The sequence below is a fragment of the Xiphophorus hellerii genome, chromosome 14 (assembly GCF_003331165.1).
Source record: "Xiphophorus hellerii strain 12219 chromosome 14, Xiphophorus_hellerii-4.1, whole genome shotgun sequence".
NCBI classification, from domain to species: domain Eukaryota; kingdom Metazoa; phylum Chordata; class Actinopteri; order Cyprinodontiformes; family Poeciliidae; genus Xiphophorus; species Xiphophorus hellerii.
In genome coordinates, this window is record NC_045685.1 from 9,350,381 (window position 1) to 9,373,861 (window position 23,481).

At 36.2% G+C, this 23,481-nt stretch overlaps 1 protein-coding gene across 1 annotated transcript; it reads left to right on the forward strand.

Annotated features, from left to right (window-relative positions):
- Positions 1-8,066: 8,066 nt before the first annotated feature.
- LOC116732488 (uncharacterized) lies at positions 8,067-22,833 on the forward strand. The gene is made up of 8 exons (XM_032582708.1): positions 8,067-8,191; positions 12,126-12,296; positions 12,447-12,677; positions 13,681-13,780; positions 19,984-20,225; positions 20,470-20,727; positions 21,748-22,188; positions 22,414-22,833. Exons 1-8 carry the CDS (start codon positions 8,158-8,160, stop codon positions 22,779-22,781), a joined length of 1,845 nt encoding a protein of 614 aa, XP_032438599.1. The 5' UTR covers positions 8,067-8,157; the 3' UTR covers positions 22,782-22,833.
- Positions 22,834-23,481: the final 648 nt, after the last annotated feature.

Here is a 23,481-nt window from a genome sequence, read left to right on the forward strand (position 1 = left end):
TCTGTAAATTTCTTATTTCACAGTATATGAAATCAAGCAGAAAATAATAACATCAGAACACTACGAGGTGGCATCGAAGTGTGGATTGGGCTTTATCGGGACAAACTGTGGTCAGATAGCAGCCACTGTTTCGACACTGGGAGACCAGTCAGCCAGACAATGTTTACAGTCAGTAAACCCAATACTGAGGCATAAAATATATCAGTGAAGTTTAAATCTTCCATTTTTTGTTTCATTTAGTCTCTTTCTAAGTAAAGATGAGCTTTCTCACTCAGTCCAGCCATCACAGGAGGTTTCAGAGCATCAGAACAAGATGAGAGCAGCATCACTCTGCAGTGGAATAAGATAAACAGCACCAGCTTTGTTCTCCAGTTTAATGGATCAGAGACAAACATCAGACCACCAGATGGAGATGGACCAGTAAACTACACAGTATCATCTCTCACTGCTGAACCCAAATACACATTCACTCTCTTATCTGCTGCTAGTTGTTCAACAGGAAGTAAAAAATACTCGTGTAATTCCTAGTTCTTCAGAATGCCCTGCACACAAACTTTTCCATCATTAACTCTCCACCCATCGAAAGCTTGTACTGCACTTCCCTGTTCTTCTGTCTGTCATAGTTTTGTTACGGTGCTCTATCCACATTCATAATCGCTCTCAGGAGAAAGCTTAAATAAAGGTTTATGAAAGATGATAATAATGAATATGATGAGAACTGGAATCAAAAATTCTGGACATTACATGGTGGCTCAGTTCTGGGGGTAAGAGTGAGGAAAGTTCACAAATTAATATGAGGAGGATTTTTATGGAGCAGAGGAATTTAAGCAATTTCAAAATGTAAAAATAATGTTTGCCTCTAGGAATCTAAAGTCCCCAAAGTTTCCACAATGTTATTGCCCCATTATATTAGATTCATGACAAAGTTTCAACTCAATGAAAACATGAGCAATTTTTCAGTGACAAACAACTGAAGGACAAGAGAACCATGAAGTCTCATGATCCATCATTTTCCATTCTTCAACTGACTGGAGATGACAAACAGCCAGCAGTTTCCTTAATGTGCCAAAGTTTATTTGATGTTAAAGCAAAACTAAAATAATTCATCGTGAAACAAAAAGATCCTTATTGTAGACTAAGGTTCTTCTTAATATCTGCTCCACTCCATCTCTTTTTACATCTTGGATAACTTTATTAGTCAAATAGCTTTTGAAGTATAAACATTATCAGTTATTGATTACTGTGTTTTGCTTCTTAGAAAATGCCTTTGCTTCTACACAAAAAATAGTCACATCTTCTACGAGTATCCACAATAATCTCTTTAAAAGAAAAAATGTTCTATCCTAACAAAAACAACTACTGTATACTGTTTTATAAAGAAATGACTGGTATTCATTTCAGTTAAAGAAGTTCTGGTTATTTGTTGTTGAGGAATGTCGTTTGTCAGGAACCTTTAGTTTAACAACAAGGAAATGTTCAAAGTTGATTAGCTGGTTTCACTAGGTTTCAAGACACATTTTGTTTTGTTGCCTTGTTTGTTTTTCTTAAATTGTTAATGTTAAGTTCTTTAGATTTTCTAGCTCTCTAAATCAATTATTTTTCCATTCCTCCAGCGTCTCTAGCTTTGTGTTTGATTCTTCCAACCATTTCATAATGACAAATAGTGAAAGAGGTTCACCAAACAAAATGACCTTTAAGTTTTATTACAGCAAAGGATATTGATGAGCAGAAATTTGGTGATTTGGTGGTGACTGTGGCTCTATGGTAGAGTAGTTGTCTTGCGACTGGAAGGTTGTAGGTGCAATTCCAGCTTCCTCCTGCGACATGCCGATGTGCCTCTGGGCAAGGCACTTAACCCCAAATTGCCTACCGATCTGCGTATCGGTGTATAAATGTGTGTGTGTGTGTTTGTGAATGCGACTGGGTGAATGTGACTAGTGTAAAGTGCTTTGAGTGGTCAAAATGACTGGAAAAGCGCTATATAAGTTCAGTCCATTCACTATTTGTTTAAATAAATATTGTTGAGAGAATGTTTTATCATATTTATGTTATAAACATATTTTTGCTCAAACATGCTCAATGCAGTTACACTGGCTTTGTACTGGCAAATGTGACTTAAGATCTGAAACTTGGAGAGATTGTTGCATGGAATAACTTCAGCTGTAAAAACAGCAATATTATTTCTATACACACAATGAGTGACTCTATATTGTAGCATTTCTAAATCTTATTGTTGTGCAGCTTCTGAAAATGCGGAGGAAAGAGTGTTAACTGGAAAAACTTCAACTGTAGGAACAACTATATTATTTCACCAGCTTTGTTCTCCAGTTTAACGGCACAGAGACAAACATCAGTGCACCAGATGGAGATGGACCAGTGAACCATACAGTCACATCTCTCACTGCTGGAACCAAATATACATTCATACTCTACCATGTGTTTATGAATGTTAGAAGCAGTGCTGTAAACATCACAGTTGCAAAAAACAAATCTTTAATCCTTTAATAGCTTAATAGCCTGCTTAAGCTATTAAGCTTAAATTTAATTTAAGCTTTAATTTAAAGCCTTTTCTTGACTAATTTAAGCCTAGAAAAGGCTTTAAATTAGCCTAGAAAAGGCCCAGAAGACTAGAAAAGATAGGAGTTTGGTTTTCTTAAGATTTCCATAACCCACTACTATTGAGTGTCTAAAAGATCCACATGCACAAACAATTGTTTTACCGTAAAGCATTGAATCACTCTCAATTATAGCACTTTTTCTGAATGTTTATTTTCAATAACAGGTAACCAAATTTCAAAATGAATACTGTACCACGTTGCTAGTTGTTCAACAGGAAGTAAAAAATACTTGTGTAATTCCTAGTTCTTCAGAATGCCCTGCACACAAACATTTCCATCGTTAACTCTCCACCCATCGAAAGCTTGTACTGCATTTCCCTGTTCTTCTGTCTGTCATGGTTTTGTTGCGGTGCTCTATCCACATTCTTTCTTTCTGTCTGAGCAGTGACGAATATTTTAATAGATTAATAGCCTGCTTAAGCTATTAAGCTTAAATTTAATTTAAGCTTTAATTTAAAGCCTTTTCTTGGCTAATTTAAGCCTAGAAAAGGCCCAGAAGACTAGAAAAGATAGGAGTTTGGTTTTCTTAAGATTTCCATAACCCACTACTATTGAGTAAACTACTAAAAGAGTCACATGCACTCACGGGTGTATTGCCATAAAGCATTGAATCACACTCAATTATAGCACTTTTTATGAATGTTTATTTTCAATAACACGTAACCAAATTTCAAAATGAATACTGTACCTCGTAGTTGTTCAACAGGAAGTAAAAAATACTCATGTATAATTCCTAGTTCTTCAGAATGCCCTGCACACAAACTTTTCCATCATTAACTCTCCACCCATCGAAAGCTTGTGCTGCACTTCCCTGTTCTTCTGTCTGTCATGGTTTTGTTACGGTGCTCTATCCACATTCATGATCGCTCTCAGGAGAAAGCTTAAATAAAAGTTTATGAAAGATGATAATAATGAATATGATGAGAACTGGAATCAGATATTCTGGACATTACATGGTGGCTCAGTTCTGAGGGTAACACCTGAGGAAAGTTCACAAATAAATATGAGGAGGATTTTTATGGAGCAGAGGAAAATAAGCAATTTCAAGATGTAAAAATAATGTTTGCCTCTAGGAATCTAAAGTCCCCAAAGTTTCCACAATGTTATTGCCCCATTATATTAGTTCCATGATAAAGTTTCAACTCAATGAAAACATGAGCAATTTTTCAGTGACAAACATAATGATCCATCATTTTCCATTCTTCAACTGACTGGAGATGACAAACAGCCAGCAGTTTCCTTAATGTGCCAAAGATTATTTGATGTTAAAGCAAAACTAAAATAATTAATCATGAAACGAAAAGATCCTTATTGTAGACTAAGGTTCTTCTTAATATCTGTTCCACTCCATCTCTTTTTACACCTTGGATAACTTTATTAGTCAAATAGCTTTTGATGTATAAACATTATCAGTTATTGATTACTGTGTTTTGCCTCTTAGAAAATGCCTTTACTTCTACACAAAAAATAGTCACATCTTCTACGAGTATCCACAATAATCTCTTTAAAAGAATACATTTTCTATCCTAATAAAAACAACTACTGTATACTGTTTTATAAAGAAATGACTGGTATTCATTACAGTTAAAGAAGTTCTGGTTATTTGTTTTTGAGAAATGTCGTTTGTCAGGAACCTTAAGTTTAACAACAAGGAAATGTTTGCTATAATCAGACTTATGCTGAGATGATCTATGCACAGATATAGAGTCTGTCAACTTCAATTTGTGCACTTATTTAAATAACTAAATTCAAATAATTTAGAGGTTTAAATGGTTATTTAAAGCATAACTTTAACATATATCTGTGGCTGTGCCTGTTTTCACCTACCTACACCTACTGCTTTTTGTTTTACATTTTTGAGAGCTTCATTATGTAAAAACAAATACCAAATAGTGCATTTGCAGAGCTGCTTCCTTGTTAAGATAACAATTCTCTTCATATGTCTGTTTTTTGTTTTTTTCATTTTTTGTAAATTCCATGTTATATAACAATATCTTAAATACAGGTAGAGAGTGTATATGTTTTTATGTTTTTGTGTGAAACTAAGAGTAGCGTCCTAGTTCAGACTTTTTTTTTTTGCAACAGTTTTCAAAGTATTGAAATTTGCTTAAAAACATTGAAGCAGTCAGCAAATGGGCAATAGGTTCCAACACTTAGTACTACATGCACTAAGTTATGTAGATTACTGGAACATTGTTTTTCATAAAAGTCATTTAAAATAAATTTTTTTCAAAGCTCCAAAAAACACAGACGTAGCAGCAGAGTGACGCTTATCAAATAAATATTTTCAAGAAATTGTCTGCTGCATTTTTATTTTGCTTTTTGGTCTCTTTCTCCCGTTTCTTCCTTTTGCCCTTAGAGCCTCAAGAAAAAAGGATTACCACATGGTTGCAATCAAGCAGTGAGAAAATTGTCAACTGTAATTATGATAATTATGATTTTTTCCACCTGCTCAGAAGAATTTGATCATAAGTTTGCCAATAAATTTCTACAAGAATTAACTTTGAAAATTATATCTTAAACTTGTCCAGTGCTTGGTAGCCTATCAACACTATAGGTAGATTTCCCATAGCTACACATGATGACCAACAGGACCAATTGGAAAATTAAGATGTAGTCATCTTTATTTTTGATCACATTTTTAATTGTTTTTACAGCAGTATTTTTATATAATTATAATTATGTAAAGGCAAATGAATGAACTCTGACAGTAGACAGTAAATTTTTACATGTAATCCTGCTTCTTAACTGATTGAGGACAACAAAAGTCCTGAACTGGCAGAAGTGCAGGTCTGTTCCAGTTTACAAGGTATTTTTGCAATGGACTGTTGACTGTCATATATTATAGGCCTATGGTCATTTGAATTGCACAACAAGTTGTCTATATTCTTTCTTTCTGTCTGAGCAGTGACGAATATTTTAAAAGGTTAATAGCCTGCTTAAGCTATTAAGCTTAAATTTAATTTAAGCTTTAATTTAAAGCCTTTTCTTGGCTAATTTAAGCCTAGAAAAGGCTTTAAATTAACCTAGAAAAGGCCCAGAAGACTAGAAAAGATAGGAGTTTGGTTTTCTTAAGATTTCCATAACCCACTACTATTGAGTGTCTAAAAGATCCACATGCACAAACAATTGTTTTACCATAAAGCATTGAATCACACTCAATTTTAGCACTTTTTATGAATGTTTATTTTCAATAACAGGTAACCAAATTTCAAAATGAATACTGTACCACGTTGCTAGTTGTTCAACAGGAAGTAAAAAATACTCGTGTAATTCCTAGTTCTTCAGAATGCCCTGCACACAAACTTTTCCATCATTAACTCTCCACCCATCGAAAGCTTGTACTGCACTTCCCTGTTCTTCTGTCTGTCATAGTTTTGTTACGGTGCTCTATCCACATTCATGATCGCTCTCAGGAGAAAGCTTAAATAAAGGTTTATGAAAGATGATAATAATGAATATAATGACAACTGGAATCAAATATTCTGGACATTACATGGTGGCTCAGTTCTGGGGGTAAGAGTGAGGAAAGTTCACAAATTAATATGAGGAGGATTTTTATGGAGCAGAGGAAAATAAGCAAATTCAAGATGTAAAAATAATGTTTGCCTCTAGGAATCTAAAGTCCCCAAAGTTTCCACAATGTTATTGCCCCATTATATTAGATCCATGACAAAGTTTCAACTCAATGAAAACATGAGCAATTTTTCAGTGACAAACAACTGAAGGACAAGAGAACCATGAAGTCTCATGATTCATCATTTTCCATTCTTCAACTGACTGGAGATGACAAACAGCCAGCAGTTTCCTTAATGTGCCAAAGTTTATTTGATGTTAAAGCAAAACTAAAATAATTCATCGTGAAACAAAAAGATCCTTATTGTAGACTAAGGTTCTTCTTAATATCTGCTCCACTCCATCTCTTTTTACATCTTGGATAACTTTATTAGTCAAATACCTTTTGATGTATAAACATTATCAGTTATTGATTACTGTGTTTTGCCTCTTAGAAAATGCCTTTGCTTTTACACAAAAAATAGTCACATGTTCTACGAGTATCCACAATAATCTCTTTAAAAGAATACATTTTCTATCCTAACAAAAACAACTACTGTATACTGTTTTATAAAGAAATGACTGGTATTCATTTCAGTTAAAGAAGTTCTGGTTATTTGTTTTTGAGGAATGTAGTTTGTCAGGAACCTTAAGTTTAACAACAAGGAAATGTTTGCTATAATCAGACTCATGCTGAGATGATCTATGCACAGATATAGAGTCTGTCAACTTCAATTTGTGCACTTATTTAAATAACTAAATTCAAATAATTTAGAGCTTTTAGTGGTTATTTAAAGCATAACTTTAACATATATCTGTCGCTGCGCCTATTTTCACCTACGTACACCTACTGCTTTTTGTTTTACATTTGAGAGCTTTATTACGTAAAAACAAATACCAGTGCATTAAGCTATACTTACTGGATTTGAAGAGGTGCTTCCTTGTTAAGATAATAATCCTCTTCTTATGTTTGTTTTTATGTTTCAATCATGACATTTGCTGGTTTCACTAGGTTTCAAGACACATTTTGTTTTTTTGCCTTGCTTGTTTTTGTTAAATTGTTAATGTTAAGTTCTTTAGATTTTCTCAAGACAAGATGAGACCAGCATCACTCTGCAGTGGAATAAAATCAACAACAGCACCAGTTTGGTTTTCCAGTTTAATGGATCAGAGACATTCATCACAGCACCAGATGGAGATGAATCAGTAACTCACACAGTCTCAGTGATAATGTTCTCGCCAATCCAGACTGTAATCTAGATTAACACCAAAATATTTGCACTTTTTCTTACACAATAGAAAATGTGTTTGGCATTTTCTCTATTTCTCCTACAGTTTATAATCACCTAATTTATTTAGGTTACCTTCAAGATGAGACAATTGTTCCGACACCAAGAATTTGAGCATTCTGCTAATTTTACTTAAAGTTTCATGTTTGTGTCTCAATCAACAGTAATACTGCAGCGTAATCTGAATATTTCTACAGATGACTGGACTCTCACTCTTCTGACATCTTCAGAGAAAAAAAAACACACAGAGTATGATCTCCTGTGCTGCTGACGACCTGCTTACATGACTTTTTAGTCTCACACATTATTATATTGGCAATTGACTCTTGATAAAACAGCCTTAATGCAAAGTGAATTCCTATGAACTCTGGTAGTGTTAAATACTGGCGCATCAAGTGACACATCTATGCTTTGTTGTGTGACATTTTTTGTTTTAAAACTATGTTCATCTTCATTCTTGTACTGCCAAGTGTACTGGCCACCTGCTTTTAACTGGTGACCAGTTAAAAGCAGTTCTTCCATGAAAGCCACACCCACCTGAAATACCTTTAAACATGCAGAGCATCTCAAGATTTTGTTATTGTTTGCCTTGCAGGTTGTAGGGTGTTAGCATGTGCAATTTGTGAAATACATTCATAGTGTTTGGATTTAGAAGATATTATCCGGATACTTTAACTTATCTCAAGTTTTCACTGATGGCTTACAGGCTGATCCTGTTTGGGTTCACAGGTTCGTGTCTGTTTTCTTATTCTAGTTTCTTAAAATCTTTATTCTCTTAGACATTTTTACACAATAGGAAACTGAGACACAGAGGAAAAGTAAGAAAAAGGCTGAAATCAAATTCTGTGTTGAAAATAAGCATGCACATTTTTTTCTGGCTTCTAATAATTTTTTTTTAGTCATTTTTACACAATGGGAAACAGACAGAGAGGCAAAGTGAAACAAAAGTTAAAACTAAGTTGTATGTTGAAAATATTCAGGTAAACTCTGGATATGTGATTAGCACTTTCCCCTGAAAGCAAGGAATCCAAGCTTCATATCCCAGCAGGGACCTGCCTGCATGTTCTGTCTTTCTTTCTTAAACAACTTTAATGGAGAGGATATCTACCCAGGATTAACTCAACCAAAACCAGATATAAACAAAGACAATCAATTGGGCTTTTTTCCTTACTGATTGACCCTAAATCAATCAATCAATCAATCAATCAATCAATCAATCAATCAATCAATCAATCAATCAATCAATCAATCAATCAACCAATCAATCAATCAATCAATCAATCAATCAAATTTTATTTGTATAGCACATTTCAGCAGCATGGCATTTCAAAGTGCTTTACATCACATCAAACACAGAAACACAATGCAACATAGAATCAACAATCAAATCACGACATCAAGTCAGGTTCCATCAATAAATTTGTAATTGATTACGTTTCAAATACAATCCTAAACAGGTGGGTTTTTAGTCGAGTTTGCATCCATAGAAGGTTTACCTGTTACACTCCTACTGTGTTATATGGAACAAAATACCTATTGCTATTTTTATTCCCACTCACGCTCACAATCACACAGTTTAAAACGATGCAGATGCATTTTAATGGACTTCTGGCGCAAAGCTCCGTACACCTCTTTCATGGAATTTGAAATCTGACTCAACATATCCTTAACTTTTTAATCCATTAGAATTACCAATATTGTTCTTAAAATTTTAAATTCTGATTATATTCAGAGGTTTGCATGTATTTCCATACCATTATTTAAAAGTTGCTCTTTCAACAACACGACTATGGTAAACCCATTTTATGGGCTTACCATAAGACAAGACAAAACAGTGTGTTGTTTTTAATTATTGCTGTAATATTTCCTACTAAATTTCTTCACAATCCTATTTTGTGAAGTGCACCACTCCCTCGTGTGGTAAAACACCCAAACTGGTGTTCTGCATTTTTCAAGCTTCTGCTTTATTCATCCAAAAGTAACATGAGACATAATGGAAACACTTCAGTTATCACTAAAGATAAAGATATTTGTTCCTCTGTATTTTAAGATGGTAATCTGACTTCTTCATTTTGTTTTTTTATCCAGTGTTGGTAAGGGACTCGTTTCACAGAGGAAAGTCCAAAGCGGATTTATTCAATATCTTTTTAAGGTCTTTAGCTTTTGTTCTGAAGCTAATATCCAAATTATGTAGCAGATCATGTTTTACTCTAGGAGACAAACCTTGTTTACCTCCTAACCGGCGATGGCTAACTTTTCAAATGATACTTGCTTATACTTGTTTCATTTGAAAATGAAGTGGGCACTTTCAGGCATCTGGAAATTTTACCAGACGAACCAGATTTGTTTATTCTGTTCCTCTGATTTTGACCGACTTGTTTTCATTTTTCCATGATGTCACTTCAGTAAGTAGTGTGTTTAAAATACATCCACAGGTTTACCTCCATATTCCATACTCTAACATTGTTTTCCAAAAGTTAATGTTTTTAACATCCTCCACTGGGCTTTCTCCAATATTTTAGCATCATAGTAATCTTAGTTAGCTTGAAGAAAACTATTCTCTCTCCTTGTTCAGTATGTAGAAAATAGATTTTTAATACATTTTATGTAAATATCTAGTTTTAATTGTATACCTTCTTTTGTTTTAAATTAATAAATATATATATTTTAATGATTTTTGCACATTTTGACTGTTAGTAGTTTTGCTCTAAAACAAATTTATAGGTGAAATCATATAGGAACTATGATGTATGTCCTCCAGGGAAGCTGATCTGCAAAAAATATTAACTAATTGCCAGGGGTATTTGCTGAGGAACTCATAAAGCATTGCACTCAGGTGTGTGAGTGCCAGAACACTGACTCCATCGGTCTGGAGATTAACAAACCAGCTATGAAGGTTACTTTGTGGTTCCTTCATGTTTACCAAGTTCAATAAATCCTTTTAAACTACAAAGATCATGGATATTGCATTAAAACAAATTCTAGAAAGGTTTTAGGACAAACAAATTGTAGACCTGAATGTCAACATTGACCAGGCACGTGCAGACGGGGGTCGGAAAGGGGCTTGAGCCTCTGCCCCTTTTATCCTTGATGCCCCTAGTGCCCTTTTTGAGTTTTTAAAAAAAATTTATCTGTATGTCAGAAGGCCTGTTTGTGCCCCTCAGCAATAATATTTAGCTAAATATGATAATTTAGCAAAATAAACTAGTCTGGCTGCCCTCAGTCTAATAATGACACTCAGAGCCTCCATGTTGTTCAGACACCAGGTCCATGGTGAGAAGGAGGGGAGCGGATTAAAGCCACTGCTGACGGGATCTGGGCTGGAGGTTCGTGGCTGGAATCGAAGTTATTGCAGAATCTCAAGTGTTAAAGGAAGATTCGGCCCAGAGCATTTAGAGTTCACAAGATAAACATCAGAGAAAATATTGTAGCAATAATTAGAACCGCAGCATAAAGCCAAACATGCCACAATGAAATGAATCAAAATGACCCCAAAGCATTGGCGGACTGACATAGGGACCACCGGGGGGTTCCAGGTGGTTTTCCAGAGATGCGCATCAAGTATGAGTATGCAGGGCTGGCCCAAGGTAACATGGGGCCTTAGACAGAGCCCCCGCCTCCCAAAACCCGCCCTACTAAGAACCTCAGCATCACTAACATGTTTAAATATAGATAAGGTGAAGTCTGTGAGAGGGAGACCAGGTTTATTGGTCGAGTTTAAAATCAATCAATGATTATTGGTTATTTGCTGTGATGTATTTGTGAAAAACCCAGCTCACAAAGATTACACCATATTGTAGCCATGGTAACACAACAATCAAACTATCTAGATGATTCTTAAAACTTTTACAAAGTAAACTTCCTAATTAAATCCTAAGTGTATAATTTGTTTTCTCAGCTGAATGCATTAAATAAAATTTTATGACATTGTCATTTTCTACAAATGATGCTACAGGTTTAGATTTATAGTCTGTGTTACAATTAAACCATTTCTAGGGGCCCCTGAATGGCTCCTACCAGCAGCTACTGAGTTTTCTTTGCCTTGATATCCCAGTCTTATAATTCTAGATCTCAGAGTTGCTAATATCAAATTATTATATAGAGTTAACCCCTTTGAGCTTTTTTGATCTATAAAGCAGTCTGCAGCCAAGTTGTTGTGGAGGTTAAATAGATATTATCAGGGCTTAATTAGTAAAATGGCAGCAAATTTCCTTATTTCAAAGCTTTATAACCTTTGACCTTCTCTCCAATGGTCTGTTTAACAGCTACAGTCTCAGATCAGCTCAGCCCTCCATGACTGTTAGCAGCAGAAACAGAAACTTTATACCTGTTGGGGAAAATAGACTACATTTGCTTTGCATTGTCCCCACATAATGGCAATAATATAGTTTGATTCAATTAAATTCTTGATTAATTTGGGTTGTTGCTATGTTGTTCGGTGTTTTAAGATCTTGTTCAATGTGCCCTTTTTAGCTTTGAGCCCCTGCCCCTCCACAGGTCTCTGCACGGCCCTGACATTGACAGTGACTCTTGCTGAACAAAACTTAAATCTCCACATCTTATTTAGATACACTAATAATAATCAAATGCTTTTAATCGCTATTTTTGCTGACATTTTCCTTTGTAATTCAATGCTGTTACAGTTTAATTGGTTTTATTTCAGGCGCCCTGCTCAGTGTTGCCTGTGCCCAAAGCCGTCAGTACTACTTTGTGAACACTTCACTTAATTGGACAGAAGCTCAGAGAGTCTGCAGACGGGACTACACTGATCTGGCCACCATTGAAAGCACAGCTGATGTTGATGATTTTTTAAGTACCAGCTCCAATACTACAGGTGGGTTTTTAATTTGAAAAAAGGAAGACAACACAGGTATAAACACAAACCCTGCATTTTTTTATCAGTATTGCTGAAAGTCTTAATATATGTAACAGTAAACATGTTTCTGAATCTTCTAAATATAACTTTTTTTTTTTTATTATTTAGGCAAGGCATGGATAGGTCTCTATGAAGACAATTTAAACACCTGGAAATGGTCCCTAAATGACAGCAGCTTCTATGGTCCTGGAGAATATTCATTTAGGAACTGGGCACCTAACGAACCCAACGATTATGAAGGACAACAGCGCTGTGTTCAGATTTATAGCTCTTCTAATAGTCGAGGCCAATGGGATGACAATTGGTGCAAAGTAACATTGCATTTTGTGTGCTACAATGGTAAGTATATATATATATATATATATATATATATATATATATATATATATATATATATATATACAGTACAGACCAAAAGTTTGGACACACCTTCTAATTCAATGGGTTTTCATTATTTTCATGACTATTTATAAGGCTAGAAATCCCACTTATTAACCTGACAGGGCTCACCTATGAAGTGGAAACCATTTCAGGTGACTACCTCTTGAAGCTCATCAAGAAAATGCAGAGTGTGTTGTTGAAAATGGATCAAAAATGTACCGCACACAGAGCAGAAAATCAGCCAGTACAAGTAATCAGACTTTACTTATTTTATTCTTTTTTAGCGCTAAAAAAGGAGACGCTTACCCTTACAGACTAGATGTTTCTGTGACCGAGTCTATACAGCATCTGATCCAAAACGGGAAGATTCGTTTACTATACTACGGATGCACCTGGTGGTCATCTGATGTCTTACGTCATTTTATCAACTAAGTTTCTATTTCCTGGGAGACGGGAGTCTGAGGAGTTTCTATAGATGTTACAATTACAAAGGGCCTTTGTGTGAGAATATGAGAATGCAGTGTGTGAAAGCATATGAAAAATGTATTTGAACTTGATAAGCGCCTCAACAGTGTGCAAAGTAGTAATCACAGCAAAAGGTTGCTACTTTGAAGAAACTAGAATATAAGGGGTATTTTCAGTTGTTTTACACTTTTTTGTTTAGTGCATATTTCCACATGTGTTATTCATAATTTGATGCCTTCAGTGTGAATCTACAATGTCAATAGTCATGAAAATAAAGGAAACTCATTGAATTAAAAGGTGTGTCCAAACGTTTGGTCTGTACTGTGTGTGTATATATATATATATATATATATATATATATATATATATATATATATATATATATATATAAGTAGAATAAGAAAACCAAAAGAAAATAGACTTTATATATATATATATATATAAAGTCTATTTTCTTTTGGTTTTCTTATTCTACTTTTTGTCTATATATTTACAGGTACAGTAGGTGGATCACCATCCTATGTTTTGAGTACCATTTCACTAAACTGGACAGAAGCTCAGAAATTCTGCCGTGCCAATTATGTTGATCTGGCCAGGTAAATAACAAGACGATATCTTAAAGCAAATACTACATTAATATCTAATAATCTATAGAGAGAGGGATTGTAGTTCTAGTTCATATATTCCAGATGTTTTCTTCTGGGCTTTTTGTGCTTTAAGACATTGACATTATTCTTTCTCTTTATAGATACTTGGTCCTGGTTTATTTTGTCACTAAGGACAGTGTATTGTTTCTGTCAACTATTTTCCATTTACTTCTTGTTACTCCTGTTGCTGAGTTATGCAAGCTGTATTCCTGTATTTCTGGTAACTCGGGTATCTGTTCAATCAATCAATCAATCAAATTTTATTTGTATAGCACATTTCAGCAGCAAGGCATTTCAATGTGCTTTACATCATTACAAACACAGAATCACAATGCAATATAGAATCAATCATTAAGTCAAGTTACATGAATAAATTTGTAATTGATTACATTTCAAATACAATTCTAAACAGGTGGGTTTTCAGTTGAGATTTAAAAGAAGTCAGTGTTTCAGCTGTTTTACAGTTTTCTGGAAGTTTGTTCCAAATTTGTGGTGCATAGATGCTGAAAGCTGCTTCTCCTCGTTTGGTTCTGGTTCTGGGGATGCAGAGCAGACCAGAACCAGAACTGGAAGACCTGAGAGGTCTGGAAGGTTGATACAATAAAAGCAGATCTTTAATGTATTGTGGTGCTAAGCCGTTCAGTGATTTATAAACTAACAACAGTATTTTAAAGTCTATTCTTTGAGCTACAGGGAGCCAGTGGAGGGACTTTAAAACTGGTGTTATGTGCTCTATCTTCCTGGTTTTAGTGAGAACGCTAGCAGCAGCATTCTGGATCAGCTGCAGCTGTTTGATTGATTTGTTGGACAGACCTGTGAAGACGCTGTTGCAATAATCAATACGACTGAAGATGAACGCATGGATGAGTTTCTCTAGATCTGGCTGAGACATTAGTCCTTTAATCCTGGAAATGTTCTTCAGGTGATAGAAGGCCGACTTTGTGACTGTCTTTATGTGGCTCTGGAGGTTCAGGTCAGAGTCCATCACTACTCCCAGGTTTCGGGCTGATCGCTGGTTTTCAGTTGTAATAACTGAAGCTGTGCATTGACTCTAGATCGTTCCTCTTTAGGTCCAAAAATAATAACTTCAGTTTTGTTTCTGTTCAGCTGGAGAAAGTTTTGGCACATCCACACATTTATCTGTTCTAAGCATCTGTTCAGTGATTGGATGAGGTCAAAGTTCACCTGGTGACATCATAGTGTAGAGCTGTGTGTCATCTGCATAGTTATGGTAGCTAATATTATTTCCTGTTATAACCTGAGCTAGTGGGAGCATATAAATATTGAATAAAAGGGGTCCTAGGATGGAACCTTGGGGTACCCCACATGTGACCTTTGACCTCTTTGATGAAAAGTTTTCAATTGAAACAAAGAAATCCCTGTTCTTTATGTAAGATTCAAACCAGTTAAGCACGGGACCGGAGAGTCCAACCCAACTCTCCAGTCGATTCAGTAATATGTCGTGGTCAACATTGTCAAAAGCTGCACTGAGGTCCAACAGAACCAGCACTGTGGTTCTGCCACAGTCCGTATTTATATGGATGTCATTGAACACTTTTACGAGGGCGGTCTCTGTGCTGTGGTGAGCAAGAAAACCAGACTGGAAGGAGTCAAAGAGGTTGGTTATAGTTAGGAAGCTAGTTAATTGTTTACACACAGCTTTTTCAATAACTTTGCTGATGAATGGGAGGTCAAAGGTCGGCCTGTAATTCAGCATTAGTGATTTGTCCAGATTGATCTTTTTTATAAGTGGTTTGATTACTGGTGTTTTCAAAGCCTGGGGGAAAACGCCTGATGAGAGCGATGAGTTTACTATTTGGATCAGATCAGCAGCAATAACAGGCAGGACTTTCTTAAAGAAATGTGTGGGTAAAACATCCAGACAGCAGGAACTGGAGCTTATTTGACTTATATTTTCCTGTAGGGTTTTATAATTAAGTAGTTGAAATTGGGTCATTTTTCCTGTATTTGTTTTGTTTGGGCACAGCATTAGTACTGGCTTTATAGTGGATGTGCAGATTAATCCTCTGATTTTTTGAATTTTCTCTGAAAAGAAGCTGGAAAACTGGTTGCAGGCAGCAATACATTGGAATTCAGGCGGTAACATCACAGGAGGGTTTGTGATTCTGTCAACTGTTGCAAATAAAGCTCGAGCATTGTTAATGTTTTTGTTTATGACATCTGCAAAGAAAGCCTCTCTTGCATGTTTTAGTGTTAAATGATAGTTACATAGTCTTTCTTTATAGATGTCACAATGAACGTGGAGTTTTACGCCATTTTTGTTCTGCCCTGCGGCAGAGTTGTCTTGCAGATCTAACTGTTTGTGCATTTCTCCAGGGAGATTTCTTTTTACCAGACACAACCTTCATTTTAACTGGGGCAATGGAATCAATAATATCTGAGACTTTAGACTGAAAATCATTTACCAACTTATCTACATCATTACAGCTTAAGGGTGAGGAAGAAGAGTAGATTTGATTAAAAGTTTCTGCTGTGTTTTCAGTGAGAGAACGTTTTGTGATGGTTGCTGTTTGTCCAAGTGGGTTAAAAGATAAAGAACTTTCAAAGATAACAGCGAAGTGATCCGACAGGGCAACATCAGTTACAGAGAGATTGGAAATATTCACACCCTTACTGATAACCAGGTCCAGTATGTGTCCTTGAGTGTGTGTTGCTTGTTTGACATGTTGTGTTAGACCAAAAGTCTCTAAAATATTAGCGAGCTTTTTTGCCCCTCTGCCTTGGGGATTGTCAACATGAATGTTGAAATCACCAACAATTATTAAACAATCATAATCAATACATATAAGAGATAGAAGTTCATTCAAGTCAGTAAAGAAATTTTCCACAAAAGTTGGAGTTTTGTATAGAGTTACAGTCAAAGTTCGTTTGTGGCCTTTAACCTCAATTCCAAGATACTCAAAAGAGGTGAAGTGACCCAAAGAGATTTTACTACAATTTATGGTATTCTTAAATATTGAAGCCACGCCTCCTCCTTTTTTGTGTTTTCTATTCTCACTGAAGAAATTGTAGTTAGGAAGCGCAGATTCAATTAGTACGATCGATTCATTATTATCATTCAACCATGTTTCTGTCAGAAACATAACATCGATGTTATGCTCAGTGATGAAATCATTAATTAATAGAGCCTTAGCACAGAGAGATCTGGTATTTAAAAGAGCTAGTTTAAGTGACTTGGAGGCCAAGAAATCTTCAGTCTGATGTTCCTTTAGGCAGGGGAACAGTCTGATGTTTGAATTAGGTCCCCTGTATTTTATGTTTCTGTTTCTTGTAAATTTTCTTGTAGTGATCCGGACAGGTAATGTCCTGTTCTGCAGTGCCGAGGGGCCAGACACATTCTGGAGCAAGAAGGGTGTAAAGATAAAGTCTGGACCACGGCCTCAGACCTCAGAAACGCAGAGTGATGGATCCTCTGGGACGTTAGAGTCAGGTGGCTTAAATGAAGTGAGGTCTGCTACATGAGCGCTAAGGAGAGACGTCCCAAGTACAACCTGTTGATTCATTCCATCTGTAAATTTAAGAAACTCCGGTCCAGAAGACATTTCTTCATGTGTATCTTGTGAATCCTGTGAATGAGTGGGTGAGCAGAGAGGGAGGGGAGAAGGAGGACGGGAACCAGTCGCTCTGTCTCCAGTCGAAGCGATGATCACGTTGCTGTCCTTGTTGATAAAGTGAAAAAGATTTGCAGTGAGCAACTTTATCCCATGTTTATTAAGATTGCGTCCGCTTCTTCCAAAAAGGTGAAAGCGCTGCCAATAGATCCAGAGGTTATCGATGAAGGTCACTGAGCTGGCAGAGCAGCTTTTAATCAGCCATTTGTTTATCATGTCCAGCCTGGAGTGTTTTTCGTCTCCCCATTGAGGTGATGGAATTGGACCACTGAGAAATAACTTTATTTTCAGCATTCGCATAGTTTTCAGAAGAACATCAAAGTCCTTTTTCAGAATCTCAGATTTCTGCTTTGCCACATCGTTGGCTCCAACATGCACAACTAAGGACTCAATATCTGGCTGATCAGCGGTTAGCAAAAGAACTTTACGAGTTAAATCAGATACAGTGTCACCAGGAAAAGAAATCACTCTCGTTTTCTTGGGATTGCAAACGTGACTGATTCCATTTACTGCCTCATCTCCAACTATAAGCACTTTTGGCATACCTTTCATTTTCCTGGTAGCTGCTTTGTCCTTTGGAGCTTTGGGGGGTGGATGTGTTAGACTTGCCTCATTGTTGATGTTTGAAAGTGAGGTTTCACTCAGAGGCTCAGGTTGGAGTACAGAAAATCTGTTTTTCAGTGGGATTCCCACAGAGTCAGAATGTTTTGAGGCTCGGGCTGGTCGCTCTGTCTTTGGGAGCGGGGTCGGTGGAACCGTTTTGGTTGCAGCTGCTTGTTTGTTTTTCTTTGGTGGAGCAGGTGTTGAGGTTGAAGGTGGGTTTCGGCTCAGAGCCGGCCACGCTGATTCGTCCAGGTGAGGGGTTCTCCCTGTCAGTCGCCTCATCGAATCTGCGGTGTGAGACGTTTGCTTCGGCTTGGCACCCAGAGCGTTCCAGGGTGAGCTGCTTGATGCGAGGCGTACAACCTCTCCGTTGATTTGAGGAAGAGTTGTCTGATTTCCACAGTTAGTGTTGATTTCAAAGTTCACCTCCAGCTGTTTGATCTTCATTTCTATAGACTGAAGTCGTTGTATAATACTGCTAATGTCCTTGGGGTCGGCCGGAGGCATTTTGTCCTGGATCAACTTGGAGATGAAGTAAAGTAAGGTAAAAATAAAAGTAAGAAAATCCCCCAGTCCTTAGGTTTGTAGTAATCCAGTTATGATGTTGAAAATGTTGTCATACTTTGCTTTCGCTTTGTGTTTATCAATCATTCCCGTACATATGTTTTTCTATCTGTGTTTTCTGCTGCTGCTACCTGTTTATTAAACTAATCTCTTTTTAATTCAATGAACATATCCTCCTATGATAGAAAATGACACACTGGTCACTTTTCGCATGCCTGATGTCATTTTCACCAGTAGTTTTTATTTTCCACTGTTAAATTCCTCACTACCTGTAATATTTCAGTTTTAGGTGTGGTGAGAAAGTGAACTGCCTATGAATCCTGATCTCAGGAACTCTGTTTCTTGTGTTCTTACCATTTACTGTTGGATCACTTTGAAAGAAGATTAATGCTTGAAACTAGTTTAATCCCTTTAACTCTGGATCTCTTCAAGAGCTTGTAAATCTATTGTGATTTTCATAAGCACTTTTCTTGAATCATCATCTCATCAAACATTTGGCATTAAACAGGCACAAGCTGAAATTTTATTCTTTTATGCCTTTTTTCTATCTGGGTCTGTAATGCATTTTTTTGATATTTGAACAAAAGAGTATGCTACAAACAATATTTTAAAAGTTAAACAATACTGCAGTAATAGCCTTAAATTATGTTGTGAACATACAGTTATATTGCTTTGATACAGTGGCTAACACCCCAAGTTTTTTCTTTTTACATGATTTGACCATTTTTATTGACTATCAGAGCTCAGACATTATGTTTATACAACATGAAGTTTTAAGTTACTGCTACTTTCATATGAATTAGAAAACTCACAATTCAAAGTTCGTACACCTTTAAGCTTTAAAACCCTATGTAACTTTTATAAGAAATATGTTATGTATATAAATGTAATCAAATTATCACCATGTTGTGACAGTATGGGATGAGACATATAACCTGTAAAAAGATCTCCAACTCCTTGTGCTGGCATTTTAAATGACTTTATTCTGTCTGGATCAATAAAGCTCAGGAAAGGTGAGAATGAACCATCAGTGTTGCTTCTTCTGTAGGGTGCAAGTTTAGGTTTGGTAAGGGAGGGATTTCAGTCCCCCTTGGTCACTGTTTAACTGTTTATGAGAGTTCATGTATACAAAATCGTCTAAACATTTACGACAAAGTACTTAAGATTATAACGTGCAATAATCTCCCATACAGTCATCTTCTTTTCTGACTTCTGTTATTTCAGGTATTGTTAAATAAAAACAACTCCATTTTTAGTTGTTCTGAAATGGAAAATCCAAAGACAACCAAACACATTGATTTTCTTTGTATACTGTGTTTAATTTGATTGTTTATTTTTTTTTTTCCATTGCAGTGTACGAAATCAGACAGAAAAAGAAATGATCAAAAATCTAATAGGTGCCAGCAATGTTTGGATTGGACTGTATCGGGAAGACCTGTGGTCTGATGGAAGCACCTCTCTGTTTCGAAACTGGGCGGCTGGCGAACCCAATGAGCCCTCTGGTGATCAGTGTGTTGCTGGATCATTTAGTGACTCTGGAAGATGGTCGGATGAAAGTTGCAGCCTGAGTTTGCCATTTGTCTGCTACAAACCAAGTAATGCATCTCATTTTTGCTGCTTAAGCAGTTTTAAATAATCCTTAATTTTACATCAGGAAAAATTCTATTGTTCATCTTAAAAGGAAGAATTATGTTATGGAACACAGAACAAATAACAAACTTATTGACATTTTTGCTTTTGTTTAACAAGTAAAAAAAATAATACAAAAAACCCAAACATTAAAATATTTTTTGACACTGATTAATATCCCTGTTACTGTTTGTAATGTTTTTATCTTAGTCCCACCAAATGCAGAAGGCTTTACAGCTTCAGCACAAAATGAGAGCAGCATCACTCTGCAGTGGAATAAAATCAACATCAACACCAGCTTTGTTCTCCAGTTTGATGGTGTGGAGACATTCATCAGTGCACCAGATGGAGATGGACCAGTGACTCACATAGTCTCTTTTCTCACTCCTGGAACAAACTATACATTCACTCTCTTCTCTGTTCTTGACAACGTCAGGAGCAGTGGAGTCAGTATTACTGCAGCTACTGGTAAGACTTTACATGTCATTAAGAAAGCTAAACTTTTTTAACACCAAAATTCTGTTAGTCTGCAGTCCATTGGTTGGTCATTGAACAAGACCCATCTGCTATAAAAAAATGTAAAAGACTCAGTAGCGTAGGAGTAAAGCACAACTGTCACAGGTTCAAGTCCTGGTCTGGTGACCTTTGCCACATGTCTTCCCCATTTCTCATAACCCAGTTTTCTGTTCGAAGACTGTTAAAGTCTTAAGAAATTACTCAAAAATTTGCTATGTAGCAACTAATTAAAGAGTCTCATCTGAAGGTCAACAAAGTAAAGAAACATGTTTAGTGCTCATTAAATTTCTCAATAGGATCAACATTTTCAATCATGAAGGGAATGTGAGATGTTTCTGTTCTTTGTCCTGAATAGGATTTGTTTAGTCCATGTAAAGTAGGGGTGTCAAACTAGAGTCCTCAAGAGCCTCTGTCCTGCAGTTTTTAAACGTGCCACAGGTACAAAACACTGAAATGAAGTGGCTTATTTACCTCCTCCTTGTGTAGATCAGTTCTCCAGAGCCTTTCTAATGACCCAGTTATTCTATTCAGGTGTGGTGCAGCAGAGGCACATATAGAAGTTGCAGGACAGCGGCCCTTGACGACTGGAGTTTGACACCCCTGATGTATAGAAAGTGACTGTAAATGGAAAGCAACATGTAGCTGTCAGGCTGTCACAGGTAGATTTACTGATGAAAATGATTTAAAAGATATTATTTTATTTATTAGTTGTACCATGAATACTAAAAATCTGCTAAAATCAAGATTTAACACTAATGTTTATTTAACTCATAGTGAGGTATGATTTTTTTAAAAATTTTTATGATTTCCTCTGACTGCATCTTTAGTGATATCCTCACTAAAGGTGCAGGAAAATCTCTACACCCTCATTAACTCAAAATCTGACAGTAAGTCGAAATAAAACAAAAGTATTTTGTGTCTTTAGACTTATAATGTTTATCCTCTGTTTTGTCCCACATATTCTATTTGAAGCTTCTTGTACCGGCTGTCGATGTTGTGCTTCAGGCACAGACTGCATCACCACCAATGGAGTTATTGAATGTCGTGACCCCTGTGACACCTACACTGTACTGAACGATACATGGCGTTCAACAGAGAATAGAGACAATTCAATCTTACACTGTGACCGGTCCATGTCCTGGAGTGGTTGGAATCGCTTTTATTTGGGTCAGACCAACGCCCAGATACCAGAGAAATGTGTGGCAGTAAACAGATGTGGAACTCATGCTCCTTTGTGGATAAACGGGACTCATCCAGTCCAGCTTAATGAAATCGTAACCCGCACTGTGTGTAACGCTTGGTCGGGTTCCTGCTGCTATTTTACCTCACACACCATCCAGATCAAACTTTGTTATGGATTCTACGTCTACAAACTTCAACAGCCATCTGCATGTTGGCTGGCATATTGTGCAGGTACTGTTGCAATAACTTAAAAAAAAATCAGAAATATCTGTTTTCCTTTTACAACGAAGAAATTTGAATATGTATATGCAGATGCACACACACAAACAGACCACAATTCACTCATTTTTATAAATTGTAGTTATTTCCTTAACCAAACCCAATGTGAAATATAAGTTTTTTGTCTGGTAAAACTAATGCTTATATTGGAATATATATTGTGTTTGTGTGTGTTAGAACCTCAACCCTTCAGAGTATTGACACAAGATGAGAGCAGCATCACTCTACAGTGGAATAAAGGAGACAACACCACCAGCTTTGTTCTCCAGTTTAATGGCACAGAGACAAACATCAGAGCACCAGATGGAGATGGACCAGTAACTTACACAGTCACATCTCTGACTGCTGGAACTAGATACACATTCACTCTCTTCTCTGTGTTTGAGAACGTCAGAAGCAGTGGAGTACAACTTACTGCTGTCACTGGTATGAATATAAAGTACATTCATTTATTTATTAACAACCAAGAAAAACAATTTTTCCTCCAAAATCTTCTAAATCAGATTGAACCATCAATGATCCAAACCTGCAAACGTCACACTTAAAAATAAACCCAAACCTCAAATTTATGGGAAAACATACTTTACCCTGAGATCAATAAAATTTTTGGACTATTTCTAAAGCTACAAGATTTATCCAGTCAGTGTTTACTGGAAGTATTAATGGTGTAAGTTTGACAACTGTGTTGAAACAAAACTTCAGACTATTTTTATTGTCTTCCATTAACAATGAAAGGTACGATGTTTTTGATTGGTGAAACAACAATAGTAATCTATTTTTTCAGATTAAGTTTGTTCGTTTGTAGACGCATAGAATGACATTTTCTCTCCAAATTCCAAGAGTTGTGTTTTAAAATATGCAACTTTAAATTAAATCATGGAACCAAGCTGCTGTGAATAAATATCTTATTTTATGGGCACAAGGTCTAAAGAATGAAAACACTAGTGGGGGGTTTTCTTTTTTACACATTGTCTAATGCTACATGCAATGAGAAAATAACACTATGAGCCAGAACATCAATTTGTACAAGGGTAAAAAGTACATTTTAACCCTCTTCAGTGTCTTTTAGTGATAGAGGAAATTAAGAATGGATGACCTTTCCTGCATGTTTTCCCCTTCTCTCATTACCTGCTTTCCTGTCTAATCATTCTGAAATAAAAGAAACTAGAGCCAATAAAACCTGAAAAAGGTGAATCAAACTCTCTTCATTCAGATAGCAAATCTCAAAATCTACTGCTCTCTAAC